The 23,298-nt window shown below is 36.2% G+C and overlaps 6 protein-coding genes, 1 long non-coding RNA gene, 1 other non-coding gene and 1 pseudogene across 8 annotated transcripts; 4 read left to right on the forward strand and 5 right to left on the reverse strand.

The window, feature by feature from the left end:
• Positions 1 to 521: 521 nt before the first annotated feature.
• On the forward strand, positions 522 to 3,389 carry LOC140959750 (probable protein phosphatase 2C 10). The gene is made up of 6 exons (XM_073417746.1): positions 522 to 777; positions 912 to 1,016; positions 1,391 to 1,618; positions 1,969 to 2,245; positions 2,552 to 2,706; positions 2,796 to 3,389. Exons 2-6 carry the CDS (start codon positions 987 to 989, stop codon positions 2,928 to 2,930), a joined length of 825 nt encoding a protein of 274 aa, XP_073273847.1. The 5' UTR covers positions 522 to 777; positions 912 to 986; the 3' UTR covers positions 2,931 to 3,389.
• A 256-nt stretch (positions 3,390 to 3,645) lies between these two features.
• TRNAY-GUA (transfer RNA tyrosine (anticodon GUA)) lies at positions 3,646 to 3,730 on the reverse strand. Its single transcript is given in 2 exon segments — positions 3,646 to 3,681; positions 3,694 to 3,730. It is a non-coding gene; the product is annotated as a tRNA-Tyr (tRNA).
• A 200-nt stretch (positions 3,731 to 3,930) lies between these two features.
• Positions 3,931 to 6,113, reverse strand: LOC140958181 (endo-1,4-beta-xylanase 4-like). The gene is made up of 5 exons (XM_073415541.1): positions 5,978 to 6,113; positions 5,437 to 5,900; positions 5,242 to 5,340; positions 4,372 to 5,162; positions 3,931 to 4,221 (listed from the first exon to the last, which is right to left on the reverse strand). The coding sequence occupies exons 4-5, from the start codon at positions 4,765 to 4,767 to the stop codon at positions 4,135 to 4,137; spliced, it is 483 nt and encodes a 160-aa protein (XP_073271642.1). The 5' UTR covers positions 4,768 to 5,162; positions 5,242 to 5,340; positions 5,437 to 5,900; positions 5,978 to 6,113; the 3' UTR covers positions 3,931 to 4,134.
• LOC140958757 (endo-1,4-beta-xylanase 5-like) lies at positions 5,001 to 5,831 on the reverse strand. The gene is made up of 4 exons (XM_073416322.1): positions 5,687 to 5,831; positions 5,531 to 5,597; positions 5,242 to 5,365; positions 5,001 to 5,162 (listed from the first exon to the last, which is right to left on the reverse strand). The coding sequence occupies exons 1-4, from the start codon at positions 5,829 to 5,831 to the stop codon at positions 5,001 to 5,003; spliced, it is 498 nt and encodes a 165-aa protein (XP_073272423.1).
• Positions 6,114 to 7,146: 1,033 nt separating the features above from the next.
• Positions 7,147 to 10,864, reverse strand: LOC140958640 (uncharacterized). Its single transcript, XM_073416163.1, has 6 exons — positions 10,441 to 10,864; positions 9,894 to 10,106; positions 9,475 to 9,570; positions 7,957 to 8,102; positions 7,643 to 7,862; positions 7,147 to 7,556 (listed from the first exon to the last, which is right to left on the reverse strand). Exons 1-6 carry the CDS (start codon positions 10,573 to 10,575, stop codon positions 7,371 to 7,373), a joined length of 996 nt encoding a protein of 331 aa, XP_073272264.1. The 5' UTR covers positions 10,576 to 10,864; the 3' UTR covers positions 7,147 to 7,370.
• A 1,151-nt stretch (positions 10,865 to 12,015) lies between these two features.
• On the reverse strand, positions 12,016 to 14,902 carry LOC140958642 (polyadenylate-binding protein 2-like). Its single transcript, XM_073416165.1, has 6 exons — positions 14,799 to 14,902; positions 14,588 to 14,690; positions 13,603 to 13,670; positions 12,659 to 12,850; positions 12,378 to 12,508; positions 12,016 to 12,251 (listed from the first exon to the last, which is right to left on the reverse strand). The coding sequence occupies exons 1-6, from the start codon at positions 14,844 to 14,846 to the stop codon at positions 12,203 to 12,205; spliced, it is 591 nt and encodes a 196-aa protein (XP_073272266.1). The 5' UTR covers positions 14,847 to 14,902; the 3' UTR covers positions 12,016 to 12,202.
• Positions 13,635 to 13,933, forward strand: LOC140958644 (uncharacterized). Its single transcript, XR_012171818.1, has 2 exons — positions 13,635 to 13,716; positions 13,784 to 13,933. It is a non-coding gene; the product is annotated as an uncharacterized lncRNA (long non-coding RNA).
• Positions 14,903 to 15,968: 1,066 nt separating the features above from the next.
• Positions 15,969 to 18,156, forward strand: LOC140958641 (pentatricopeptide repeat-containing protein At5g09450, mitochondrial-like). The gene has a single exon (XM_073416164.1). The coding sequence runs from the start codon at positions 17,059 to 17,061 to the stop codon at positions 17,992 to 17,994; it is 936 nt and encodes a 311-aa protein (XP_073272265.1). The 5' UTR covers positions 15,969 to 17,058; the 3' UTR covers positions 17,995 to 18,156.
• Positions 18,157 to 21,097: 2,941 nt separating this feature from the next.
• On the forward strand, positions 21,098 to 23,293 carry LOC140958361 (root phototropism protein 3-like; annotated as a pseudogene).
• The last annotated feature ends 5 nt before the right edge of the window (positions 23,294 to 23,298 follow it).

A 23,298-nucleotide genomic window follows, 5' to 3' on the forward strand; every position in this document is an offset into this window, starting at 1 on the left:
TAAATTGAATTTTTCTAACTAATAATCAGATTGGATTTAAAAAGTTTCTTATTTGAGTAGGCATGTGCTAAATAAAGCTTATACCTTTATACTTCTTCGATAATTTTTTCAAATTTTATATATATTTCAATTAAAATATTTCATAAATTTTTATATTATTTTAAATATATATATTTAAAAGCTAGATGTAAACATGCCAAAAGGAATACCATAAATATTATTATCCAACTCACTAGTCACTCCAGATCCAAGCAAGATACTTTTAAATTATTATTATGTTGTAATATATGCGCAAACAAGAGCTATTAATCTTGCAGGTTTTAAAGTAAAAATAAAATATTTATTCAAAAAACAATAAGTAAAAACCTCGTATTTTGTGAGACAAATTTCTTATTCGGATCATANAAAAAAACTATGAATCCTCTTCATGAAATAATAATATAAAAAAATAAAAAAATTCAAACAGTGTCCCTTTAACACGTGTTTTGGAGAACAAGAACTGAAAAGAAGATAAAGTCAACGCGGGGGAAGACCAAATTGGCCACTGGGCAGCCATTCTTGCCTTCACACAATCACACCAGCTAATTTATGATCCATTTTCCCTCGAAGCTCCTTTTCTCAATTCCGTTCTTGAATTTTTCAGCCCTCTAACAGCTTCTGTGTACATAAATTTTATATATTGTATTAATAGGAGGATTTTCTTGGAGGATCTAGTTTAGGGCGATTCTAAAATTCATTTATTCAGTTTCCGCGTACTTTGTTTAGAGAGGTGGATCGGTAAGTGGAATCTATGTTTGGGAATTCCCATGTTGTTTTCTTGATTCCTGAACGGTATATGTGGATTCTTGATTTTTCTTTTTCTCTTTGGGGGTATGTGATTAAAGATCAAAATTTATTCAACCATGTCTCAGGTTGTGTATTTTCTGCGCTGTCATCACATGGTAGATATTTGGTTCTGATAAGGGAAGGTTGAGGTGTTCTTTGATATGGATACTTTCTGCTGTTTCCAGTCACAGGTGAGGCCTTGTTTCTCTGCTGTCTGTTTTTTGAGGTTTTTGTTTCGTTTGTACTTTGGAGATTATATAATCGGCTTTTGGGTGTTTTCAAGATGTGGAGTTGGATGAGAAATTACTTAAATTTGCTTTTTAAGATTTAATACTCTGTGTGGGATTTCCTGGGATCATGTACTTTCGATGATGCTAATTTGTTTTGGAATCTTCAATCATACTTGTGATTTGCTAGAAAATTTGTATGCATCTATATTAAACTTGCATCTTTCTGTTCTTTTTAATCCCTCTTAACTATTGTATTTTATGTTGTTTCGGTCCCAAGATTGATCTTCTCTCAATTCTTACAAAACTTTGCATCGTTTTTTTACTTGATTCAACAGGGTTCTTCATATGGTTCGGACAAGGGAAAAAGCAATGTTGGTCATGCTAAGTATGGATTCAGTTTAGTGAAAGGGAAGGCAAACCATCCCATGGAGGATTACCATGTGGCTAAATTTGTACAGTTTCAAGGTCATGAGCTCGGTTTATTTGCTATTTATGATGGCCATCTGGGAGATAGTGTACCAGCCTACTTACAGAAGCACTTGTTTTCCAATATTTTAAAGCAGGTTATTTCCTTGGTTGAATAATTTATGGAGTGATTGGTGTTGTCATCCGTAGTAATAAGTGTTACTTGGACTTGACTTTGCTGAAAACTCGATTTAAAAAAGCTTAATTCTAACATGCTAAAGTTGTGCTTGTCTGGTGGGCGAGTGACATTCTTAGTTTGAGACAGTGTTAGCGTTTATCATAGCTTATTAATCATTTTAGAGGCGCCTGCTCTGTGGACCTTGCATTCGGCCTCTTACTGTTATATCTATACCGAGGCTTAAATAGTTGGTTCTGGTCGCCACGAACTTACCCCACTTGTATATATGTGGCTAATGGTTCTACTTCCACGTGTGTTGAATGATTCCAGGAGGATTTTTGGGCTGATCCTAGCAGGTCTATTGCAAAAGCATATGAGAGAACGGACCAGATGATTCTCTCACATAATCCAGAGCTGGGTAGGGGTGGGTCCACAGCAGTTAACGTGATTCTTATCGACTGCAGACGGCTTTGGGTGGCCAATGTTGGAGATTCACGAGCAGTGCTTTCCAGGAAGGGACAAGCTATACAGATGACCATTGATCACGAGCCAAATACAGAGAGGGATGACATTGAGAACAGAGGCGGATTTGTCTCTAACATACCTGGTACTACTGGTTACTTATGACTTGAAAGAAGAATATTTTCTAATATATATTACTTTTTTGTTCGCTGGTTATCTATTTCTCCATTGAGCTCTCGAAGTGGAAAGTAGGATCTTGGAAAGCAAAATTGATTTGAAAATTTTCTTCTGTCATTCCTTCAAAACTTCGATTTTCCTACCTAAATATCTTATCTAGATGAGCACATGTAGAACTATGTTCTATTTGCCACGAAATTTAAATTTCCTTGTGAAGAAAATTTATTATTTGGTTTCAGTGCACTCTCCTATTCAGAAATATGTTTTGTAACAGGAGATGTTGCTAGAGTGGACGGGCAGTTAGCAGTTTCTCGTGCGTTTGGAGATAAGAACTTAAAGTTGCACCTACGATCCGATCCCGATGTCACCAATGCTGATATTGATAATGAAACTGATTTCCTTATTCTTGCCAGCGATGGCTTATGGAAGGTCGTCTTAGCCCCCAACCCTCGAGTCTCTTCACCTCCTCCAAACTTTCAATCTATTAATTCTCGGACTCATATTCAATCCATTTGCAGGTGATGTCGAATCAAGAAGCTGTAGATATAGCCAAGAAGATAAAAGATCCACAGAAGGCAGCCAAGCAATTAGCTACCGAAGCATTGAACAGAGACAGTAAAGATGATATCTCATGCGTTGTCGTACGCTTCTAAATGGAGGCTTATTTTATATAATTATAGGTGTTGGAGATGCAAGATGGTAGGCTTACATGTGTTCCAAATGCCAGAAACCAAACCTTTTAGGTACCAAATTCGAATACACTGCAAAAGGGCACTGTTGTGTCTGTGCAACAATTGGACAGAAACGCTCATTTCGTTATACTCGGTTCAGGTCATTCTTTGCTTCAGTGTGTCGTTGGATTGTGAAGGTGTTGGATCCGCCTTTGTAATATTCAGTGTCAAAGTAGTTGTGATGTTTTACTCCTCTATGTAGATTTCAATATTATGTATCTGTAATTTGCGTGAAGAATATGAAATTCGAGTGTATTTTCTGTGACAATCTAAATGGGATGAGTTATTTTACAAAATATTTTGCGCTTTAATTTGCTTATGCTTATGCAAGACAGTGTGAACTATGCAGTGTTACTGAGTAATTTCTTTGAATCGGAAGAATGCATTTTTCTTTATTATGTTGGAAAATTCAATATTTTTTTAAAAAAATTAATTTATATGGAAAAAGGAAAATTACAATATTTTTTAAAATTAAATTTCAAGTTTGCAGAAAATATTCTCTTAGCATGACATTGTACATATCGAAACTTTTTGATAATGAGAAGAATGGGCCTGTTAATAGTTGTGTGGGCTTCTTTCATTCAGTTTAATGGGCCTTTTGAAAATACCCAAACTATAAATAAAATAGAAAAAGAAATCCGACCTGCCGGATTCGAACCAGCGACCTAAGGATGACTATTGACAACTACAGTCCTCCGCTCTACCAACTGAGCTAAGGTCGGTTGATGTCGAATTAAGATTGTTATACCTAATAAAACGTAAGAAACAAATATTTTGTGGAAAAAATTGTGAATGGGGTGAGAGAGGCTCGAACTCTCAACCTCAGGATAACTCAGATGCTGCGCTACCACCCCTATGAGTTGATTCTGTGAACTTTTTTAAATATATAAATGTACTACTATTATATAATTGACAGACGACTTTCAACATAATTAAGTTATAATTGTTCCCTAAATCATGTTGTAATTCTTAGGATTGCAATATATAAAATGTAGTTCTCGATTCTTCAATCAATCTATGGACTATATCACCTAGCGGAAAGTTCTTGAAATTGTTGTCCGTGAAGCACATCAGAGCGCAGCCTTTTGCCAACCTGTTGAAATTCTTGTCTTCTAAACATGTTTTGTTACACCCTGTAGGTTTCCATCCTGCCCACAGATGACAGAACAATCCCTTCCACAGCCTCCCACAGGATGTCTTCCAACTCCATGATCTATAAGCAAATTAGCCACTGATAATTATCAGAAACAACCACTGTGATCCTTATTTTGCTTGTTATTAAATATATATTCAGTTTCGTTGGATGAAATACGAATGAAATTAATGGATCATAAGCTACTTGCAGATTAAGATCACAAGTCACCTGATCATGGCCTCTTTCAGTGTCGAGTTCTGTGAGCCATATTGGCATATTGGTGGCACCAATGACGTCCAAGGCAGCACGTACGTAAGATATGTTTAATCTGTCATATGTGAAACGACCTTGCTGTCCCAGCCCCACCACTGTGTTCTCATTTCCCGGTAAGAACCTAATGCTCCTAAGCATTTCCACATACATGGACGGACTGACCTCCGTATCCAAAGGATATTTGAGAGTAGCATACTCGTTTAGGTACATTGTAGTCCCTGGATCCAACGCTTGAACGATCTTGAAAAACATAGCCAGCGCATTGGGCCTCATCTTGTCTTCATAAAACGAGAAATAAATGTTCTCATTTATCACATCCCATGACGCTAGCTTGCCAGCATATCTAGACATAACGATCCAATCCGATGAACAGCTGCATCGAGGAGTTGTCGAGGAGAAAGCTCATGGATCCATTGGCTGTTCATCATTGGCTTATCCCAGAGAATGGTATGCCCACGGATAGGAATTCCTTGTTTCCTAAAGAAGGAAATCATGGCATCTGGGACCGTATAGTTTTCTTTCCCATTTTCTTTTTCTGTGTAGTGCCATTTGAGCTCGTTGTTGAATGACGTTACAGTGAAACGTCAAAGAAACCATTCTTGATAAGCTTTGTTGTCAATAATAGTCTCTGTTGTGGATGCACCAAGCGCAAAATGAGGCTTGATTTGGTCCAAGGTGACGTGTGCACCTACAAGCTTTTCCCCTTCCTGGTTAGTAAATCTGATTCTCAGTTTCCTCTTTCGATTCTGCACCCACAGTAGCATTTCATCAAAGAACAAAAAAAAAAAACATGAAGGCTTTTTCACATCTAACTCGTGAATTTACCATGTCGATGCTTTGACGCTGATGATCTCTCCACTGTTTCTTGGTGAAATCTTTTAAAGAAACACTGTCTAGCCACAATTCAACACGCGTATTGTTGCTCTGTTGAAACACAAAAATCACCAAACTAAATGGGGAAATAACCCAACATAAATAATCATACAAAACGCAAAATCCGAATTTCAATGCCATGCATACCAGAAAATAGAGCTCTGCATTGTAATCTAGATAAACTTGGAACCCTCCTTCAGCATAGACCGGCACCCAACTCGAGCTAGACCCCCACAATTACACTTTCTTGATCGAGATTTTCATAAAAGCCCCAACGATATCTTTTCCTTTACTAATTTGTATCCAAGCTGTAAATTATTCAAGAAAAAAACAGAAACCCGAACACCAATTCAATTAATGGATCAAACAAAACTAAAAATTTCCGGAAAATTTTCACCAGTAAAAGAGTAGGGAAGATCTTTCTTGAGCTCAAAAGTCTGCGAGAAACCGTCACGAGGATCATGCCTACTGGAATCATTCCCCGACTCGATTTGCATGATCTCCGCCTTCGTCCCCTCTCCGAACACGCTCCATCCCTGCATTCCGAAATCCACCTTCGGATTCTCGACCAACCCTCCTCCATATTGAGGACTCAATGGTTCCTTCAAGCACTGAAAAAAAAATAATCCACCATTTTAGTACTATTTTATCGTTTCTTGATTTAAACTACGAAATGGAAATTCTTTACATCGATACTGGCACTGTAATCGTATTCCCAATCCCCTCATACGGAGCCTGAATCGAGGAGTGAAGTATGAAAATGGAGCATGGACAAATTACGGAAAAAGAAATGGAAAAGACCGCCAATTTACAAGTGTGCGATTGATTCTATTATAATCGAGAATGTGGTACAAATTCAGCTTCTTTAATTATAGTAACGGCACGGCTGCTATATTTTCGATAAAATCAAGAATTTAATTCATCGTTTCATTCAACTGTCTAATTTAGTACCAAACTAAGTGTTGTTACGCAACCATTGTTAGCCTTTCAATATTTCCCACAAAATATTTTAGGTACACTTAATGAAGGTTGCATGATACTATGATACATTATTTTTTTTATATATCTCGTTTTTTAGTCATCTTAATTTTATCAATCGGTTTGTGATGATATTATATGTCGATTCTATTATACAGATATCTATGTATATTATATGAACGAAATTTTATAACTATAAGAGATGAATAATAAGTATGTTGAAATAAGGATGAGTAATGTATAAAGATGAATGATATATTGTTTGTTATGTTTTTATCTTGCATTGTTATTGTCTTTACTAATTTATAATATCTTAAACGTCCTTTCAAAATATAAATTAATTATAATGGTTAAAGAGTGTCATTGTAAAATTTCATTCATGACATACTTAGCATATGATCGTCATGTGGGAAGATATAGATGTATAATGCAGCTCACATATAGTTTTATCACGAGTCATGAAAATGAGACAAACATGATATGAATAAAAAATTATACATCATCTCACTCTCACTCTCACTCTCACTCATCAAGTACACCAAACGGTACCATCACACATCTCTATTTTATCACATTTATTACTCATCTTATCTATTCCATATCTTATCCTGTGTAGATGATTTAAAACTCTTCGGAGTTTATTGAAAATTGTAAGAGCATGTAAAAATGTATTTTCATAAGTTCAACATCCAATAAGAACTCACAAAAGTTAGCTGTCACTGGATTAATTTAATGTAAAAGAAATTAATTTATTCGAAGGACGGTCTAATAGATCGAACTAATTAAGTTCGAGTATGGATCGGGTATTAGTTATCTATAATTGTAGCTATTAAGGTATAAGGTCTTGGTCGTCATCGTAATATATATTATATATTGTACGATTTAAAATGTTTGAATTACGTCTCAATAAATTATTTTGGTTATGTATACATGTTCTTAGGTAGTCAAGTCAAGTGACTCAAAATGATATCAATAATTTCATTATGGAATTGATTAACAACATTACCAAAGCCCAGGGGACGATACATATTAGTAAAATAAACTAACACAATACATACATCACATCACACACACACACAAAGAACACGTTAGACCGTGCGTGGTCAAGGAGCGAATTGCTTATTGATGAGAGATTGAGCCCCTTCCACAAGTCTCTTTATTACTTCACTTGCTGGTATAATTTCATTTATCAGTCCAACACCTGCACTGCCATACATTGCCATGCTCTCGATATCACCTGTAGTCGTCGCATTGGGAACTGTCCCCGCAAAACGTCGGATCTCTTTCTCCTAAAAAAACCAGGGGAGGGACCGGGGCTGTTATGAATTTTAAGGGTAAAGGAATCATATGAGAACGAAAGTGAGAGTATATTCACCACTCCATGTATGGTTGACTGTCCAATTATTGGTTGTTCGCTCTCGTTTTCCTCACTCGGAAGATTTCTCCACTCTTGGAAAAACGGAGTATCTAAAACACGATGAGGTGCCCCTGGCCACCTAGCACGGCCAAACACGTCTGTGTATGCAGTTTTGTCAAGATCAACCAACTTTTTCTTGTAGGTAGGATGAGCATAGCTTTCTTCTGTCGCAAGGAACCTGTAACAAGTACAAAAGTCAGTTTATTTTGTGACGATTGTGATATTCCCGAGTAATTTTCTTGAGAAATTTGAAATGAAGTAAGCCGTCAAACCTGGTTCCTAATACAACACCCTGAGCTCCAAGCGCCATAGCTGCTACATAACCACGCTCGTCCACTATCCCTCCACCAGCAATTACAGGAATATCACGATCACAAACAAGATCGACTATTCTTGGTAACAGAGTGATTAAGCCTTCCTAGTGTTCCAACAATAGTAAGTGATCATGAGAAATTTAATCAAACAATGATAAGTAATCGAGAAAGACGACCACAACCTGAATAAAGTTGTTCATGCCACAAACGTTTCATCCATGACATTTTCTGTTATATAAAATGCACTTATTATGTAAAATGCCACAAACTTTTAACACACGCCACATGCGTAAGATGCATACACAACACATACTCATTTTGTGGGAGAACACCGGGAAACAATATGAAAGGAAACAATAGAACGGAGGGGCTATCCCTCCTATAAAAAAACTCACACTCTATGCATGCATCTCCCTCCCCAATCTATATGAAATCAATCCCGACAACTCCCTATAGCCCGTGAATTTAATATATGGGTCTATCCAACATTAGGAAACCATACTGCACGTTCTTAACTTAATAAACTGATGTCACTTCTACGTTGACTAGGTAAAGTTTACAGTGTCAGCTTGTTAAGATGTGAGTGTATAAAGCACAAGGCCACCACAATTCGATGCAATTTACCAAGAATCGAGATGCATTGTTCATGAATTAATCAATAAATACTAAGGTTCTGAAAAACATGAAGTGCGTCCAAGCGAGAGAGTCAAGCTTCACGCTTTTTAAACGTTAAAAAGGGTTTATCTCAAACAAATTAATGGGTTAAATAATGTATAAATATAATAAATTAAAGTGTAATGCATTAATTTTTTGTCAGATTCTAATTCAATATATTTTATCTTTCATTTAATCTCTCATGTTATCAAATACAAACTCAATTTATTTGGACTACTTTAAAATATTAACATTAAGATCTCTTGTAGGTTATAAAGTATCAATGTCTACCGAATATTCATTATCGCTACACTTGACTATCCAATATTATACATTGCTAGGATTGCTTGCTACTAAAATTTTTAATTCATGTTTCTCTTCTTCTCGTTCATCAATCTCGTTTCAAAAAAAGTCGCACTTAATTGTGTTATTAAATACGATTGTACATTAATAGCATCACTAACTAATAAAATCGCTCATTTGTGTTCCCTCTTCTTATTATTCATCAATTTCTTATTATTCATCAATTTCATTTTGTTTTTTAAAAGTCGCACATAAGAATATTTAATAACACTTAATATTTTCAACCTATGTTTGAACGCTTTTTTAACCGCTTTCGGTGAAGGCGTAGCGATTTAGGAAAGCGCTTAAGCGAAAGCGAGACTTAATCAATCTTTATAGCTGGTAAATCCAGCAGAAATGTGAGTTGCAAATAGAATCAAGTGTCTTGATTTTTCAGATCTTCTAAAAGAATGAAAATTAAATGGTTGAAAATAATAGTAAATATTACATAAAATTACAAGAACAAAAACGCGCTAGTACCCGACCAATGATATGCCCTCCAGCTTCCACTCCTTGAACAATTATTCCATCTACACCAATGTCGACAACTTTCTTTGCTTCTTCAAAGCTCCCAACCTTGACAAAAATTGCAAGCAAGGGTAAAATCTTGAAAAGAATTTTTAGAATCCAGTGATAATCACCATCAATTCAGACGGTCAAAGTGTGAAACCACATATTCAACTGAGATCAGCATATGGACATTATGTATGATCTAAGTGACAACACAGGACTTAGACAAGGAAGTCTATCCACAAAATCCAAACAAGCTCAAATGGATACAAAACAACATTTTGAACTGAGATCAAGATACGCAGCTAAGAACCCAGGTGGTGGGCAAAGCCATGAGGCAAAAGAAGGAAAACCGACGTTGAAGACAAAAGTTATTTAAAAAAACTTACTTGTGGTACAATCTTCACCCCAGCTTTATGGGCCTGAAGTACCAGATCTTGTGAACATTCACCCCAGTAAACCTGTAAAACTGCGACCTTTTCGTCCAGTATGGCTCTTATGTTTTCCTCATGAGGAAATGCAAGAATCACGCCCACCCCAAATGGTTTATCTGTCAATGTTCTAGTCTTCCTAATGAGCTGTCTCAGATGATCTGGTGCCTCCTGTTATTCAAATCAATTTCTTGACAATGAAACTAATATCTGACCGGATACTAATCATGACTCATCATAGAAAATCACAAGTAATTTGAAGCTGAAATTCAAGTTTGAAACTTGGAGTGACTTTGGTTCCCGTTAAGGTTCTAGTGTTCCTACACTAATCTGGTGTTTGTGCAAATTAAGTTTTAGAAAATGAAACTATTAACACCCCAGTAAAATACATTAGGAGAACAAAATTCAATCTGAAAATAGGCTATTTTGGCTTCAACACTCAGTCAGGAGAACAAAATTGATTAAACCAAAACTGGAAACTCTACACTGAGACGAAAAGACATACCCAATCGGGGGCCCGAAGGAAACCAAGGCAACCGGAATTAGCAACGGCGGCAACAAGCTCCGGGCCCGAAATATCCGGCCCCAATGGCGCCTGGACAATCCCAAAATCAAATCCGAGGATTCCTCTCCAACCCATGTCTGAAATCAATGATTAGTCTACACTACACAAATCGTGACTGAAGTGAACCGTATAAAATGGAAGTAGAAGGAGCAAATATATTTTCCTCTTTTGGAAATTGAGGAGGAGCAAATATTGTATTTGACTGCCCCGGAAAATCGAAACCAAACACTTCCTGATTTCCTATAGCATTAAAATATTCCGGAATGACGTATTGGAAGATGTGTAGTTGTGGAGACCAGCTTCTCCGCCGCCGCCATCGGGCCACGTGCTTAGCCTCGCCTCCGACCTCATCTAAGAAAAATTTATAAAATAATCTCGATCAATTATTTAATTAAAAAATAAAATCCATATTTCTATTTGATCGAACCCATCTGAAAGAATGATAGCTCTTCTCGGACCAATTTCCAATGATACTTTCATGGGCTTTTCAGATGCTTGATGGGTTGGCTAGATAGTCCAAGTTGGCTTTGTACCAAATTTGCCCTATTAACATTCTCATGGCCCATAAACATTCAATCGTTGTGTGATTATATGGGCCTTCATACGTGTGGGCACGAACCCAACAAAATGTTGTTGGGTAGCCCAATAACGTGTAGAGAGTTTGAATATGGCTTGAATTAACCGATTTGAAAATTTTAAAGCTATAGAGATTCATAATATGCCTGTTTTAAAATCTAAATGATTGGCTAAAATTGTGCACACTTAATTTAATTGTCTAAATCAATCAATTTATGTCAACAGGCAAGTTAAACAAAGTCCATCGATTCAAATTGTTTTGGATAAATCATGAAACGTCAAAATAGGAGTTGATCGTAGGAAGAAACGTGAGAAGATCGTGAGCCATAGGAAGATGAGGAAAACCGTCCAGTAGTCCACGNGTATATAGTATAGTTTATCATATGATTTAGATAGCGTTCATCACCAATAACAGGTGGCGTCAATGAAAATTCGCGTGGAAAGCCAGCATTTTGGAGTGGATAGCGATATTTGGAGAGAGTATTTTTTATAGCAATTATTGGTTCCAAGTCCAATTATTCGAGCTATACTATGTACCCATTTAATTATTCCTTTTCTTTATCCCTAAACTCGTCAACTGCCCAACCAATTAATTTGGTAATCGAAATCCCCCATTTTCAAATTTAAAACCCAAAATAATACCATAACCTTTATCTATCTTAAAAAAAAAAGAACGTCTCAACTACTAAAAAGAAACAAAGTACCAAAAAAAATTTAGTGGTGGGGTTTTCATTATCAAGTGATGAAAATATATATGGATCATATAATATATACTTTAGACGTATAAAAATACACGTCGATCCTACATAATACACATATAAAAATACATATGGATCATATAACATATACTCTAGACGTATAAAGATACATGTCGATCCTACATAATACATATGAGTGCGATACACACGATGATGCATTTTATATTGGAGGAGTGTAGTCTAGACGGGAAAAGGTCAAGATTTCAAAGCAAATTCACAACATATAGAACGGTAGAAAATATAAACTTAATCACAACAAACATTAAGCAACACGAGTTTCACCAAAAGCTTCATTTCTATAAACGGGAAGAAAGAATGAAAAACATTTGAGAGTCTAGAACATATACTAGAGGATGGAATTGTAGGGCTCAGAAGTAAGGGCTGTATCGCATAGGCATCCTAAACCTCGGTACCTTCCTGTAGCAGATTAAACAAATATATATTGATAGTTTCGCCAAAAGAACGAAGAGCATAAAATTGGAAGAAATTGCAGAAATAGTTAAGATGTCACAGGGTAAAAGATGCAAGAAAGAATGTCTCTACCCATATCCGTAAGGAGAATAAACATAAGGTGCGGCCATGAATGGTGTCCCAGGTTGAAAACCCATGTAAGGGTTGGAACGTCGGGGGCGGAATTGCTTCATTCCAGGAACATTGGTCCTCTTGGCTGATACCTGGAACAGTATCAAAATACTTCAAGAACAAAAATGGAAAACATATCCATCAAGAAAAGATAGTATTACAAGGTTTGGTGTTCAATAATACTGCTTTATGAGCCCATGTGTTGAATATGCCTAACAAACACATGCAGGACGTAGCTTCACCTTCAACATTCGGCCATGAAGTTCCGATTCATTAAGAAGTATAGCTTGTTCAACAGCTTCTGATTCAAGAAACTCAACATATGCATATCCCTTCGGTTGCCCAAACTTGTTAGTCCGTATAGTCACTCTATTCACAGTCCCACATGATTGGAAATGCTGCTGAACTTCCTCTGGACTACATGCATAATCCACCTACAAAGTAATTTTCACCCCAAGGTTTAGCATCCAGAAAGGAAGAGGAAAGAAGAATCGACTAAAAAAACAATAGAGCTCATAATGAGTACGTGTTGAACCCTGTTATAGCTGCAGGCTATACGATGTACTTAGATGGGACAAATCCAGTCACAAAACCGCTGTCGGGTGAACAGATAAGGAGTTAGGCAATATTGTGCAATGCAAAAAAACTCAGAAGTGGTTGTAGTTAGAGACAACTTTCGGATGACTAAACATAGCAACATCTCTATGGTGGCAGGAACATACGAAAAAGATGTATTTGATCATATAAATCCTGCAGAATAAATGTTTAGCACCTTTGACACACACAAGACACTTCTCATTAATTAATAACTGCCAGCAGAAGATTAGGGTATAATTCCAAAACAGTATACAATTAATAAAAATGGATGATTAAACACATGGACAGTAATGTGCGCACACAAATCAATTTCTTTGTATCAAGTACAGTTCGCAAATTTAAGAAGTAAATAAACGAGGAAGGAAAAATCAAATTAAAAAATATTTTCTACTCTAGCAGGAGGAAACATGGTTTGCCAGGGAGACATCAAACAATTTGCAATTAAGTAATATATTGCAATAATCAAACACTTTTATAAGTAAAACACCGAAATGAAAAATGGAAAACTCCTGTCAAAATGAGTGGCTAAATCTAATACTATGGTAAAGCTCTGGTATTGTAAAGTATATCCACAAACATTAAAACCCACATTGCCAACAAACACCGATCGGGAATCCACTTCTTCCTTATTTGCCCGACCAGCGGCAGCAGCAGGATCTGTTGCAATAAGATACACGCAGACATGTATAAAAAAGAGGATTTTGTGAAATATAGGAACACAAAATTGGTTGGTAGTGTTATTCTTGTACTGCATAAAGTTTTCAATCAAGAAAGTAAAAAGACACTAAAATTGGTTGGTAGTGTCATTCTTGTACTGCATAAAGTTTTCAATTAAGAAAGTAAAAAGACACTATGACCACGAGCTTCATTCACCATCTTTATATAAATTAAAAGACATTCAATTTTCTGCACATGATTTGGCCATATAAAAGAACAGCCAATCCTAATATTTAAGGTCAGAAATATGAGTCTACAACAATATTATGCAAGACATGTTGTAATGCCACAGTAGTATTAGCTCAATTTTTGCTAAATGGTATCAAAATATCAGCCAATTTGTACCAATTTACAAACATAAAGGTCGCTTCTTGATACATATTCTTCAACCACGAAAGATCCATCTTTCTTATGAAAGGCATAATCCTTAATGAGAAAGAAGAACCACGTGGGATTACAAATTTATGAATGCTGCATCTATCTACTGATATACATCCATCCAAAATGAATTGAATCAGCTTTAGATGAAAGTAAGAGTGCAATCTGGTACGGTCATACAAAATACTGCATAACCATTACATAGCATTAACGGTCGAGATCGATAGCAGAGAACTTTCTTTTCAAATGGAAGTTCCATAATTTACTGTCTCGGAATCAGAAACGTACATTGTGGTCCTGCTACATTAAGCTACATGTAAACGGCCAAATAATAGAAGGTGTCATAATTTAAAAAGTATAATCCCGTTTCTTGGCACAAGAATGTAGCTTTAACACAACAAATTAAAAACAAAACTCTGAACAGACATTAAAAGAACAGGAGAAATATGCTAAAAAAATGCAGGAGAATAAGGCGAAACCTTGAACGGAGCCCATTTCCTGTTGGACCTTGGTCTGCATTTTTCGGAGAGCAGCTGCTTCATCCTCCATCTCCTTCAACCTCTGCTTCATATCATCCAGCCCCTGTATAAATACACCCAAAGAAAAAGATAGGGCTCTTAAGTACGAGGAAAAGAAAATCGAAATGGATGCACGCATATTGAAAGATAGAGAGATGAACATAAACATTACAACGGCGGCTCCGCCCTCTGCTGCCGCCATCTCTACGTCGCCCTCCATCGATCTCGCTTTCAAAGCCCCTCAGATACCTCTACTTCGCAAAAAAAACAAAAAATGAAGGAAAAAAACCGAGATTTCAAACCACGACCCTGCTTATGATTGTTGTAAGGGGCCGAGATTCTGGACCTTGGCCCATGAATTTAGATTTTAATAATTGCTCGAGGGCCGGGTTCCCAGGCCCATTCTTTTAATTGTTGAACTACCGGGGGTTCAAAATTCCTGCCCGTTCTTTTAAGTTTTAATTGGTCATGGGCCGGGGTTTGAAACGCGGCACCTTATTATAAATTTTTTAAATATATATTTTGATAAATTTTATTATTTTTCATTATTTAAATTGAAACCTAATAATCTTTGCTATGTATAATTGTTGAGCCTCTTAAAATTATTTATAAATATATATGTTCAAATTAATAAAATTTGAGCAAGTGAGAATTAAATGGTTTATTTAAATAAATAAAAAACTTTGATTAAACTAACAANGATTCTTCTGAAGCCTGGCAGGTGCAAGCCCGGGCTCTACTCCCCGGGCAACCAGACGCCCGGGCTCTTATACAAGCACCCGGGTAACCGACCACCCGAGCCACCTCGAGAATTGAACCACACTTGAGTATATTAATATGGACAATCTTATCTGTCAGAGCAACTTGACTTTGGCGTGTCATATAAGTCATCAGGAGGTGTGGGCGACCGTCCTATCTCTGACACTAATCCAAGTGGTTGACAAAGTCAGACAGGCGGGATGTGACTAGTGTATGATTTGACATGTCAGAATGTAGCCGCCCTACTATAATTAGTAGGTAGCACGAAGAACGAGGTCATCATTACTTCTTCTACTATAAATACCAGGTTCTCCCTTTACATTTAGATTCATTGATTCACACCAATATCACACAGTCATCACTTGACTACATTGGTTTTATCGCTTGAGTACCCTGCTGACTTAAGCATCGGAGTGGCCACGCCGGACACCCCTCCGGCACCCATTCACGAGTTCTTTTCATTGTTTGCAGGTGCTATTGAAGCCATTATCTTCACTCAAATTTCCTAAAAACTATAAATTATTGATTTGACTCGTTGGAGCTCCTTACCCGGCTCACCCATTTCAACGAAATCACAATCACTTGGTAAATCCTTCATTTGCATACGTTATTGCGCATTTATTTCACTGAATTGTATGAAATTTCTCTGTAGAAATGCACGTGGATGCAGCAGAATTTCCTTCAGACCCTTTTCTTCGAGCACCGAAGCTATCATAATCCACGCAGATGGTTACGGAGAAGAAGAAGAAAAGGATGATCTGAGGAGTAGGATTTTCAGGGTTAGGCTCCCGAAGAGAAGTGCCACCAATGTTCTACAGAAATGGGTCAACGATGGTCGCGATATTACAGTTTCTGAACTCAGAAATATCTCCAGAGATCTCAGCAGATCACAACGCTACAAGCATGCCCTCGAGGTCTTTAATTTTTCTGCTTAGAAAGAGGAAATTTTTTGCGTGGTATTAATTGCACTTGACTGGCAAATGTAAAATATGCTTGTGTTTGTTATTATTGATTCAGCTTTAGAAAATCTCTTCTTGACTTGATTTGTGTGGGGAATGTGTTTTGATACAACGATTGATAGATCGTGGGTCTGAATGGGTGTCTTCCTGTGAGTTCAATATTTTTGTAGGAATGTAGAGGACGGGGATTGCGCTAGTGCAATGGTGTGGCTGTACGAGATCAAGGCAGTTATCCTCAAACGAATTTTGATTTTTTATTGGTTTATATGTGAGTTTCGTACAACAGGACGAGGCAGATAATCTTTTCTGTCTGATTTTTGTGATAATTTGATTGGTTTATCTGATGCAATCTCGTTATCTTTTAAGGTAATGGAACAGAATTGTTAAATCAGTAGCTTCATTTGATTGCTGTCGGGGTTGAATGCCTTTGTTTGGCAATGTGCTTATAGTCCCTGTTGAAAAATTAATTTGGTTCAGACATTATGGTTTAACCGGATATAATATGTACCAAATCTTGTTTGCAAGAAATCTCACTTCTTGTATATTAACATGACAATGTACAAGGTTTGGTAGAAAAAGAACAGGTTAGAATATGGTCGTCGAGGTAGGTTCCTTGGTCTGGTTTGAGAGACCACTTCTGAGATTTTTATCGAGTACCTGCTCTTTAAGCTCTGTGAAGCCTTCTGCTGAAGCTTGAAAATATAAACTCATCTGATGATGCAAATTGTTATAATCTTGCGGGTATCTGAGTGGATGGTTAGGCATGAAGAGTTTCACCTGTCCGACTCAGACTATGCAGTCCATATCAATCTGATGACCAAAGTCTTTGGCATAGACGCTGCTGAACGGTATTTTGAGAGGCTTCCTCTTTCAGCAAAAACTAGTGAAACCTACACTGCTCTGCTCCACTCTTATGCAGGATTGAAGCTGACCGAAAAGGCCGAGGAATTCTACAAAAAAATGACAGAGGAAGCAAATCTTTCCTTGAGTGCCATCACTTACAACGAAGTAATGACTTTGTATATGTCAGTGGGACATTTAGAAAAGGTACCTCGGATTATTGAGGAAATGAATCTCCAGAACATTGCGCCTGATCTTTTCACCTACAATCTTTGGGTAAGTTCTTGTGCTGCATCTCTCAACATTGATGAGGTGAGAAGGGTTCTCGACGAGATGAGTCTTGATCCAGGGTGTAATAAAAGTTGGCTTAGATACAGGAAACTTGCTGACATATACATTACATCTTGTAGTTTACCAAATTTGGATTTTAACGCTGTGGTTGCAAGTGAGAAGGATATTATTACACAGAGAGAACTGATATCTTATGATTTTTTACTCATTCTTCACGGAGGTTTGGGGAACAAAGATAAACTTGATCAAATCTGGAAATCTTTCAATAGGACTAGGCAAAAGTTGACCGGAAGAAACTATGTTTGTGTTCTTTCTTCATATCTGATTCTTGGACATTTGAAAGAGGCGGGTGAGATAATTGATAAGTGGAAGCAATCTTCAACGTCCGCATTCAATAGCTCCATTTGCAGTAAACTTCTCGAGACATTCAAGGATGTGGGGTTGACAGATGAAGCAAAAAGTTTTCAAAATTTGCTTGGTGAAAAGGGCTGCAATGTTCTGATGGACGAAATGCAATGAAGGTTGTTGAAAATTTCCAACTTCATGTGGTTATCGCTGTGTCATATTTTTCTTTGGAAAAAGAAAAATGGAATAGCTGCATTAATAATACTTGATATCGACGACGGTCGTAGTTGATTCGTATTCATGTTGAATGAGAATTGTATATTACAATCGTTTTCACCTGGAGCTGATGCCTTAGATGTGGCAGGATCGTTCGTTACTAAATCGTTTGGACACGAAAAACGAACTCCAGTCCCTTATCCAAAGATTGAAAAGCACTTCGAGTTACTTCTTGTGATTAAGTTGCCTACTACATTTTATGGTGTTCAATCTTGGGTAACTCGCATCCATAAACATCCCTTGAAGTTTTTATCTTCAGCCACGGATCATGTGATTTTCGAATCTCGAAAAAACTGTGGCTCTTCGATGTATTCATTCAAGCAAGCATGACAAATTTGTAAGAACTATTTCTTCACTAAAGGAAGATAAGGTTTATACACTTTCAAGGTATATATTTTAAAAGATTTTAAGAAAAAATGACATAAAATCGGAAATGAGTTATGTTACAAATATAGTGAGATTTGTATAACAATTTTTTGAACACAAAAAATTCAATTCAAAAATATTATTAATCAAAATTTCATGATAAATTCAATATAACATCTCATGATATAATCTATATATCTATATCTATATACCTATAAATATATGAGTTCTATTTGTGAGCTTACTATTATGACCTCTTGTTTTGCATTTTGATATAGTTGATAGGGTTATTTTAGTCATTGTCCATGTTAAGGTTAATATGATTTAATTCATTTTAGTAGTTATCATTCAATTATATTTATGTTGGTAGAATGTCTTGTGCATTTATTTTTTAGTTCATGTGTTTATTATATTCTTTTGACCTTTAGTATTACCTTTTATTCTTTTTTCACTTGTTTTATTATTCTTCTTAACTTTTTTAAATTGTTTTCTCCATGCTTTTCTTTTTCTTCTTTGTGACATTCGTTTTTTGTTATTTTCACCTTTTTTTTCTCTCTTTGTGACATTTGTTTGTCGAAAGAGATTTTGCATTCTATTATGATGATTGTAGTATTTTGTTTTCATTTTGTTTTTCATTTCATTTGTTCACATATATAATATGTTTAACCTTTGATGTTTCCCTAGAGCTAGCAATTGATGATACAAATAAATTGAAGTACTTTTATTGTGCTTGACATTTTTGATCCATTTTTATCTGATATCTCTTTATTGGTTAGGGCATTTTTTTTATCATTTGAGAAAAAAGTAGAATATATATTTATATTAACTCAGTTTTTAGTTTTGTCCCAAAGATGATGTTAAATATGTAGAAATTCGCTCCATTATAGTTGATAATGTTCAAGTCATTCTCATTTTTTACCATATCTTATTCTGTTATATTACAATCATGTGAATGGAAATCTTTCATGATAGCAAGTGATTCAAGTTTTTTGTAATGAGACTTAATAGTTATAGCATTTGATTTACTGATTTGGCATATGATCTTCTTTTATCAATATAGTTAGTGAATTTTTGGCTAGATTTGAGATTATTTTGAAAATAATTTTAGAAATCTTTTCCCCTTAAAATGGATGTTAAAGGAAGCAATCTCTATGTTTTGTTTACAACTATTACTCGAAAGCTATAAGATGTAAATTTTTGTTTTATGAAGCATTTTTGCATGTAGAAATTTTTTTAATGAAATTTAGATAAAAGTATCGACCGAAAAATATGTATTCTGATATAAAATTAATTATCTAAATATGTAATTCTAAAAACCAAACATAAAAAGTAAACAAAATCTATAAAAGGTTAAAAGTTAGCAAAAACAATTGAATTAAACTTGATAACAATTTTAGTGGTTTTATTTTAACAATAGTATGCTAATTTTAATTAATTAAGAGAATTTTTTTTATTATTGCTTATAATTTTGTGTGCTTCATTTGAGTACATGTGGTTTGGGTCATAGTAAATCTATTACTCTATTAATTTATTTTTATTTTTTTTCTTTTATGAATGATATTTGGATTAAAAAAATATTTTCTGGTTTGACAAAGTTGATATTATGTCATAATCACGTTGATTGGAAAGTTTGTCATATGAACAAATGAATATATATGTTTATGGTCATCATGTTATTTTATCTATTGTGTTTTGATTTGTTTAGATTGAGAAATACTCTTAAATATGATGTTACTCAAACGATTTTAGACAGTATCTAAATTTCATAATTATGGTTCGATCCTTTGTTAACCACGTATAACGCACGTGCATTTTCCTAGTTGTTGTAAATATCGATGTATAATATATTATAATGAGTATTCTCATAAAAAAACATGAAACAAAGCATTACTAACAACATAATCAAAAGCTAACATAATATCTTAATCAAATACAGTAGCACATGGCCACGATAGCACATCAACATGATAAAACAGGATGGCAAATCCTCAAAATCACAACGTAACTCCACACTTCCATTAAATTGAGATCAAGAACAAAGGCTAGTCTGCTATCCCCTGGTCAGATGGCTCATGTTAGGACAGGAAGAGCAAGTCAACACAATAGAAACTATATTCACACACGAACAACATAACAAGGAATGCCCGATGGTGTATAGAGTGAACCCCTGACAAGCAGACTTAATTCAGTTTACACCATGATCCGGCACATATACACGAGGCATACCCTGAGACTCTATACAACAACACAGGGAATACCCCGGAATCCAGAGGGATTCGAGTAGCAATCAAGGAATATGAAATCAACAAAGATATCATGACAAGAATTAAAACGTATTGTAAGTAACTTAGTTTTGCTAGCTTAGATCCACCACTGTATACTCTAAGTCCTGACGCTGCAGTTGATTTCATGTTCTTCTGCATACCCCAGCTATTCACGCATAGAGTTCCAAATATTTGCTGACATGTTGCATTGAGAGAACAAATGATCCGATGTTTCGTCGACCATTTTACAAAGCACACAAGTCATTGTCAATAACACAACTCCGCCAATCCCGAGCGAGGAATTTCCCATGTGCCAAAGAATAACCTATGCTTAGGAAGGATGCAAAGTTTCCAAAGCACAGGATTCCACTGCCATTTTCCAACCTTGCTCACAAAGAAATCATGCGCATGTCTCATACACTTTCTTCTACAAACCATGTCTCCAGTCTATTAATCGCATTCTCATTGGACCCCAACCGCATTTCCATGTCATCTCTTTTCTGAAGTAATTGAATTTGATGGCCCTTTTTTTCATCATTAGTGAAAAGATACAAAAACAGTGTTAGCCAGCCCATTACTCACAGCCTTGAAAATCAGTGCGAAACCCGACAATTTTCAGATAAACCCAATCAAATCCCATGTGGCATTCTTCCCCTTCTGCTTATCATCATCTACTGGTGGTGCTGTGTGCTCATTTTTCTCTGCACTTTTAGTAGGATAAGGGCATTTACTTGAATAACTTCTGGTCTGAATTTCTTCTGTTGTTCTTTGGTTTTAGTTTTAGTTTTAGTTTTAGTTTTAGTTTTAGTTCGAGTCTTCAGTATGTGGGATTCAGAAAGTGAAGCGGGAGGGATTCGGGATTACAGCAATGGAGTCCTGTCATCAAGCACGACCGGAGTTAAGACTGATGGGTTTGAGCAGAGAGGACAATCTTGGTAAGTAACGCTAATTTTCTTGAATGGTGTGGTATATTTTTTTATAGAACTTACAATTTTAATGTAAAATTTTACGTAAAGTTGTAATTTTTTCGTCGAGAACGGTCTCTTATATAATATGGATGGAAGGATTCTCTGTACTAGTAACTGGTTGTATATATCCCAGTAATTTCTTGGTGTAATTGATGTGTATATGAAAGTATTGTGTTTTGTGTGAGTTTTTATAACAGAACACTTCTTTTGTTTTGGTGGGTTGAGAAGTAGTTAACTTATATGGAGATATCAGACCTTGATACTTTTTTGAAATAGGATCTTTTTGGGATGTTGTTGACAATAGGTATGTTGCTACTGATATTCCAAGTGATCTTTTAGTTCAAATTGGAGATGTTAGTTTCCATTTACACAAGGTAGAAGTTAACTCTTCATTTTTACATGTTAGTTTCCGTTGCATTATACAAGATTGAGTGATGTTTAATCTTTCTTCCTCAATAGTATCCACTTCTTTCTCGAAGTGGAAAGATGAATCGAATAATATACGAATCGCGGGACGAAGAGCTGAACAAGATATTCCTAGATGAGCTTCCAGGAGGTCCTGAGGCATTCGAATTGGCAGCAAAATTCTGTTATGGAATAGCTGTTGATCTAACAGCAACGAATATCTCCGGTTTGAGATGTGCGGCCGAGTATCTTGAAATGACGGAGGATTTAGAAGAAGGGAATCTTATATTCAAAACAGAAGCTTTTCTAAGCTACGTGGTTTTATCTTCTTGAAGGGATTCTATATTAGTGTTGAAAAGTTGCGAAAAATTATCACCTTGGGCGGAAAATCTCCAGATTGTGAGGAGATGTAGCGACTCGATTGCTTGGAAAGCTTGTGCGAATCCTAAAGGAATAAGGTGGCAATACACAGGAAAACCCCCAAGAGTTTCTAGTCCGAAATGGAATGAAATGAAAGATTCTAGCCCGAGTAGAAACCAGCAAGTTCCACCAGGCTGGTGGTTTGAAGATGTTTCCATTTTGCGTATTGATCATTTTGTTCGTGTTATCACTGCCATTAAGGTAAAGGGTATGAGTTATGAACTGGTTGGAGCTTCCATTATGCATTATGCGACTAAATGGCTCCCAGGGCTAAAAGAAGGATCTGCATCAGATTTTAGTTTGGGATTAGGTTCGGGATTCGGGTCTTCGTTCGAAGAGGGAAGTAACAGTACCAATGTAGGTATAAGTAGCAGCAGCTGGAAAGGGGGACTGCACATGATAGTGGCTGGAAATAAAGAGGATATACCCATAGTTCAGGCCAAGGATCAAAGAATGATCATTGAGAGCCTCATAAGTATAATCCCACCGCAGAAAGATTGCGTTTCGTGTAGTTTTCTTCTCCGGTTGCTGAGAATGGCAAACATGTTGAAAGTGGCTCCTGCTTTGGTTACTGAGCTTGAAAAACGAGTTGGGATGCAGTTCGAACAAGCCACATTGGGTGATCTCCTCATACCTTCTTACAACAAGAACGCAACCTTATATGATGTTGACTTAGTGCAGAGGCTTCTGGAGCATTTCCTGATTCAGGAACAGATGGAGAGTTCGAGCCCCAACACGCAGTCTTTTTCTGGTATGAAAATGTATGATGGAGCTCAACG

The sequence above is a fragment of the Primulina huaijiensis genome, chromosome 15 (assembly GCF_012295235.1).
Source record: "Primulina huaijiensis isolate GDHJ02 chromosome 15, ASM1229523v2, whole genome shotgun sequence".
NCBI classification, from domain to species: Eukaryota; Viridiplantae; Streptophyta; class Magnoliopsida; order Lamiales; family Gesneriaceae; genus Primulina; species Primulina huaijiensis.

What these genes read in the sequence shown, in the direction of transcription:
- LOC140959750 (XM_073417746.1), top strand. Translation starts at nt 987, where the DNA reads ATGGATACTTTCTGCTGTTTCCAGTCACAG. An exon ending in TCTGCTGTTTCCAGTCACAG is followed by an intron (nt 1,017 to 1,390) that starts GTGAGGCCTTGT and finishes TTGATTCAACAG; the next exon opens with GGTTCTTCATATGGTTCGGA. An exon ending in TTTCCAATATTTTAAAGCAG is followed by an intron (nt 1,619 to 1,968) that starts GTTATTTCCTTG and finishes GAATGATTCCAG; the next exon opens with GAGGATTTTTGGGCTGATCC.
- LOC140958181 (XM_073415541.1), bottom strand. Translation starts at nt 4,767, where the DNA reads ATGTCTAGATATGCTGGCAAGCTAGCGTCATGGGATGTGATAAATGAG. An exon ending in CTGAAAGAGGCCATGATCAG is followed by an intron (nt 4,222 to 4,371) that starts GTGACTTGTGAT and finishes ATTTGCTTATAG; the next exon opens with ATCATGGAGTTGGAAGACAT.
- LOC140958757 (XM_073416322.1), bottom strand. Translation starts at nt 5,831, where the DNA reads ATGCAGGGATGGAGCGTGTTCGGAGAGGGGACGAAGGCGGAGATCATG. An exon ending in AAAATCTCGATCAAGAAAGT is followed by an intron (nt 5,366 to 5,530) that starts GTAATTGTGGGG and finishes TTCCCCATTTAG; the next exon opens with TTTGGTGATTTTTGTGTTTC. An exon ending in AGCGTCAAAGCATCGACATG is followed by an intron (nt 5,163 to 5,241) that starts GTAAATTCACGA and finishes CTGTGGGTGCAG; the next exon opens with AATCGAAAGAGGAAACTGAG.
- LOC140958640 (XM_073416163.1), bottom strand. Translation starts at nt 10,575, where the DNA reads ATGGGTTGGAGAGGAATCCTCGGATTTGATTTTGGGATTGTCCAGGCG. An exon ending in GAGGGCATATCATTGGTCGG is followed by an intron (nt 8,103 to 9,474) that starts GTACTAGCGCGT and finishes TTGGAACACTAG; the next exon opens with GAAGGCTTAATCACTCTGTT. An exon ending in AGTCAACCATACATGGAGTG is followed by an intron (nt 7,557 to 7,642) that starts GTGAATATACTC and finishes TGGTTTTTTTAG; the next exon opens with GAGAAAGAGATCCGACGTTT.
- LOC140958642 (XM_073416165.1), bottom strand. Translation starts at nt 14,846, where the DNA reads ATGGAGGGCGACGTAGAGATGGCGGCAGCAGAGGGCGGAGCCGCCGTT. An exon ending in GGAAATGGGCTCCGTTCAAG is followed by an intron (nt 13,671 to 14,587) that starts GTTTCGCCTTAT and finishes TTATTGCAACAG; the next exon opens with ATCCTGCTGCTGCCGCTGGT. An exon ending in TATTCTCCTTACGGATATGG is followed by an intron (nt 12,252 to 12,377) that starts GTAGAGACATTC and finishes AATCTGCTACAG; the next exon opens with GAAGGTACCGAGGTTTAGGA.
- LOC140958641 (XM_073416164.1), top strand. Translation starts at nt 17,059, where the DNA reads ATGATGCAAATTGTTATAATCTTGCGGGTATCTGAGTGGATGGTTAGG.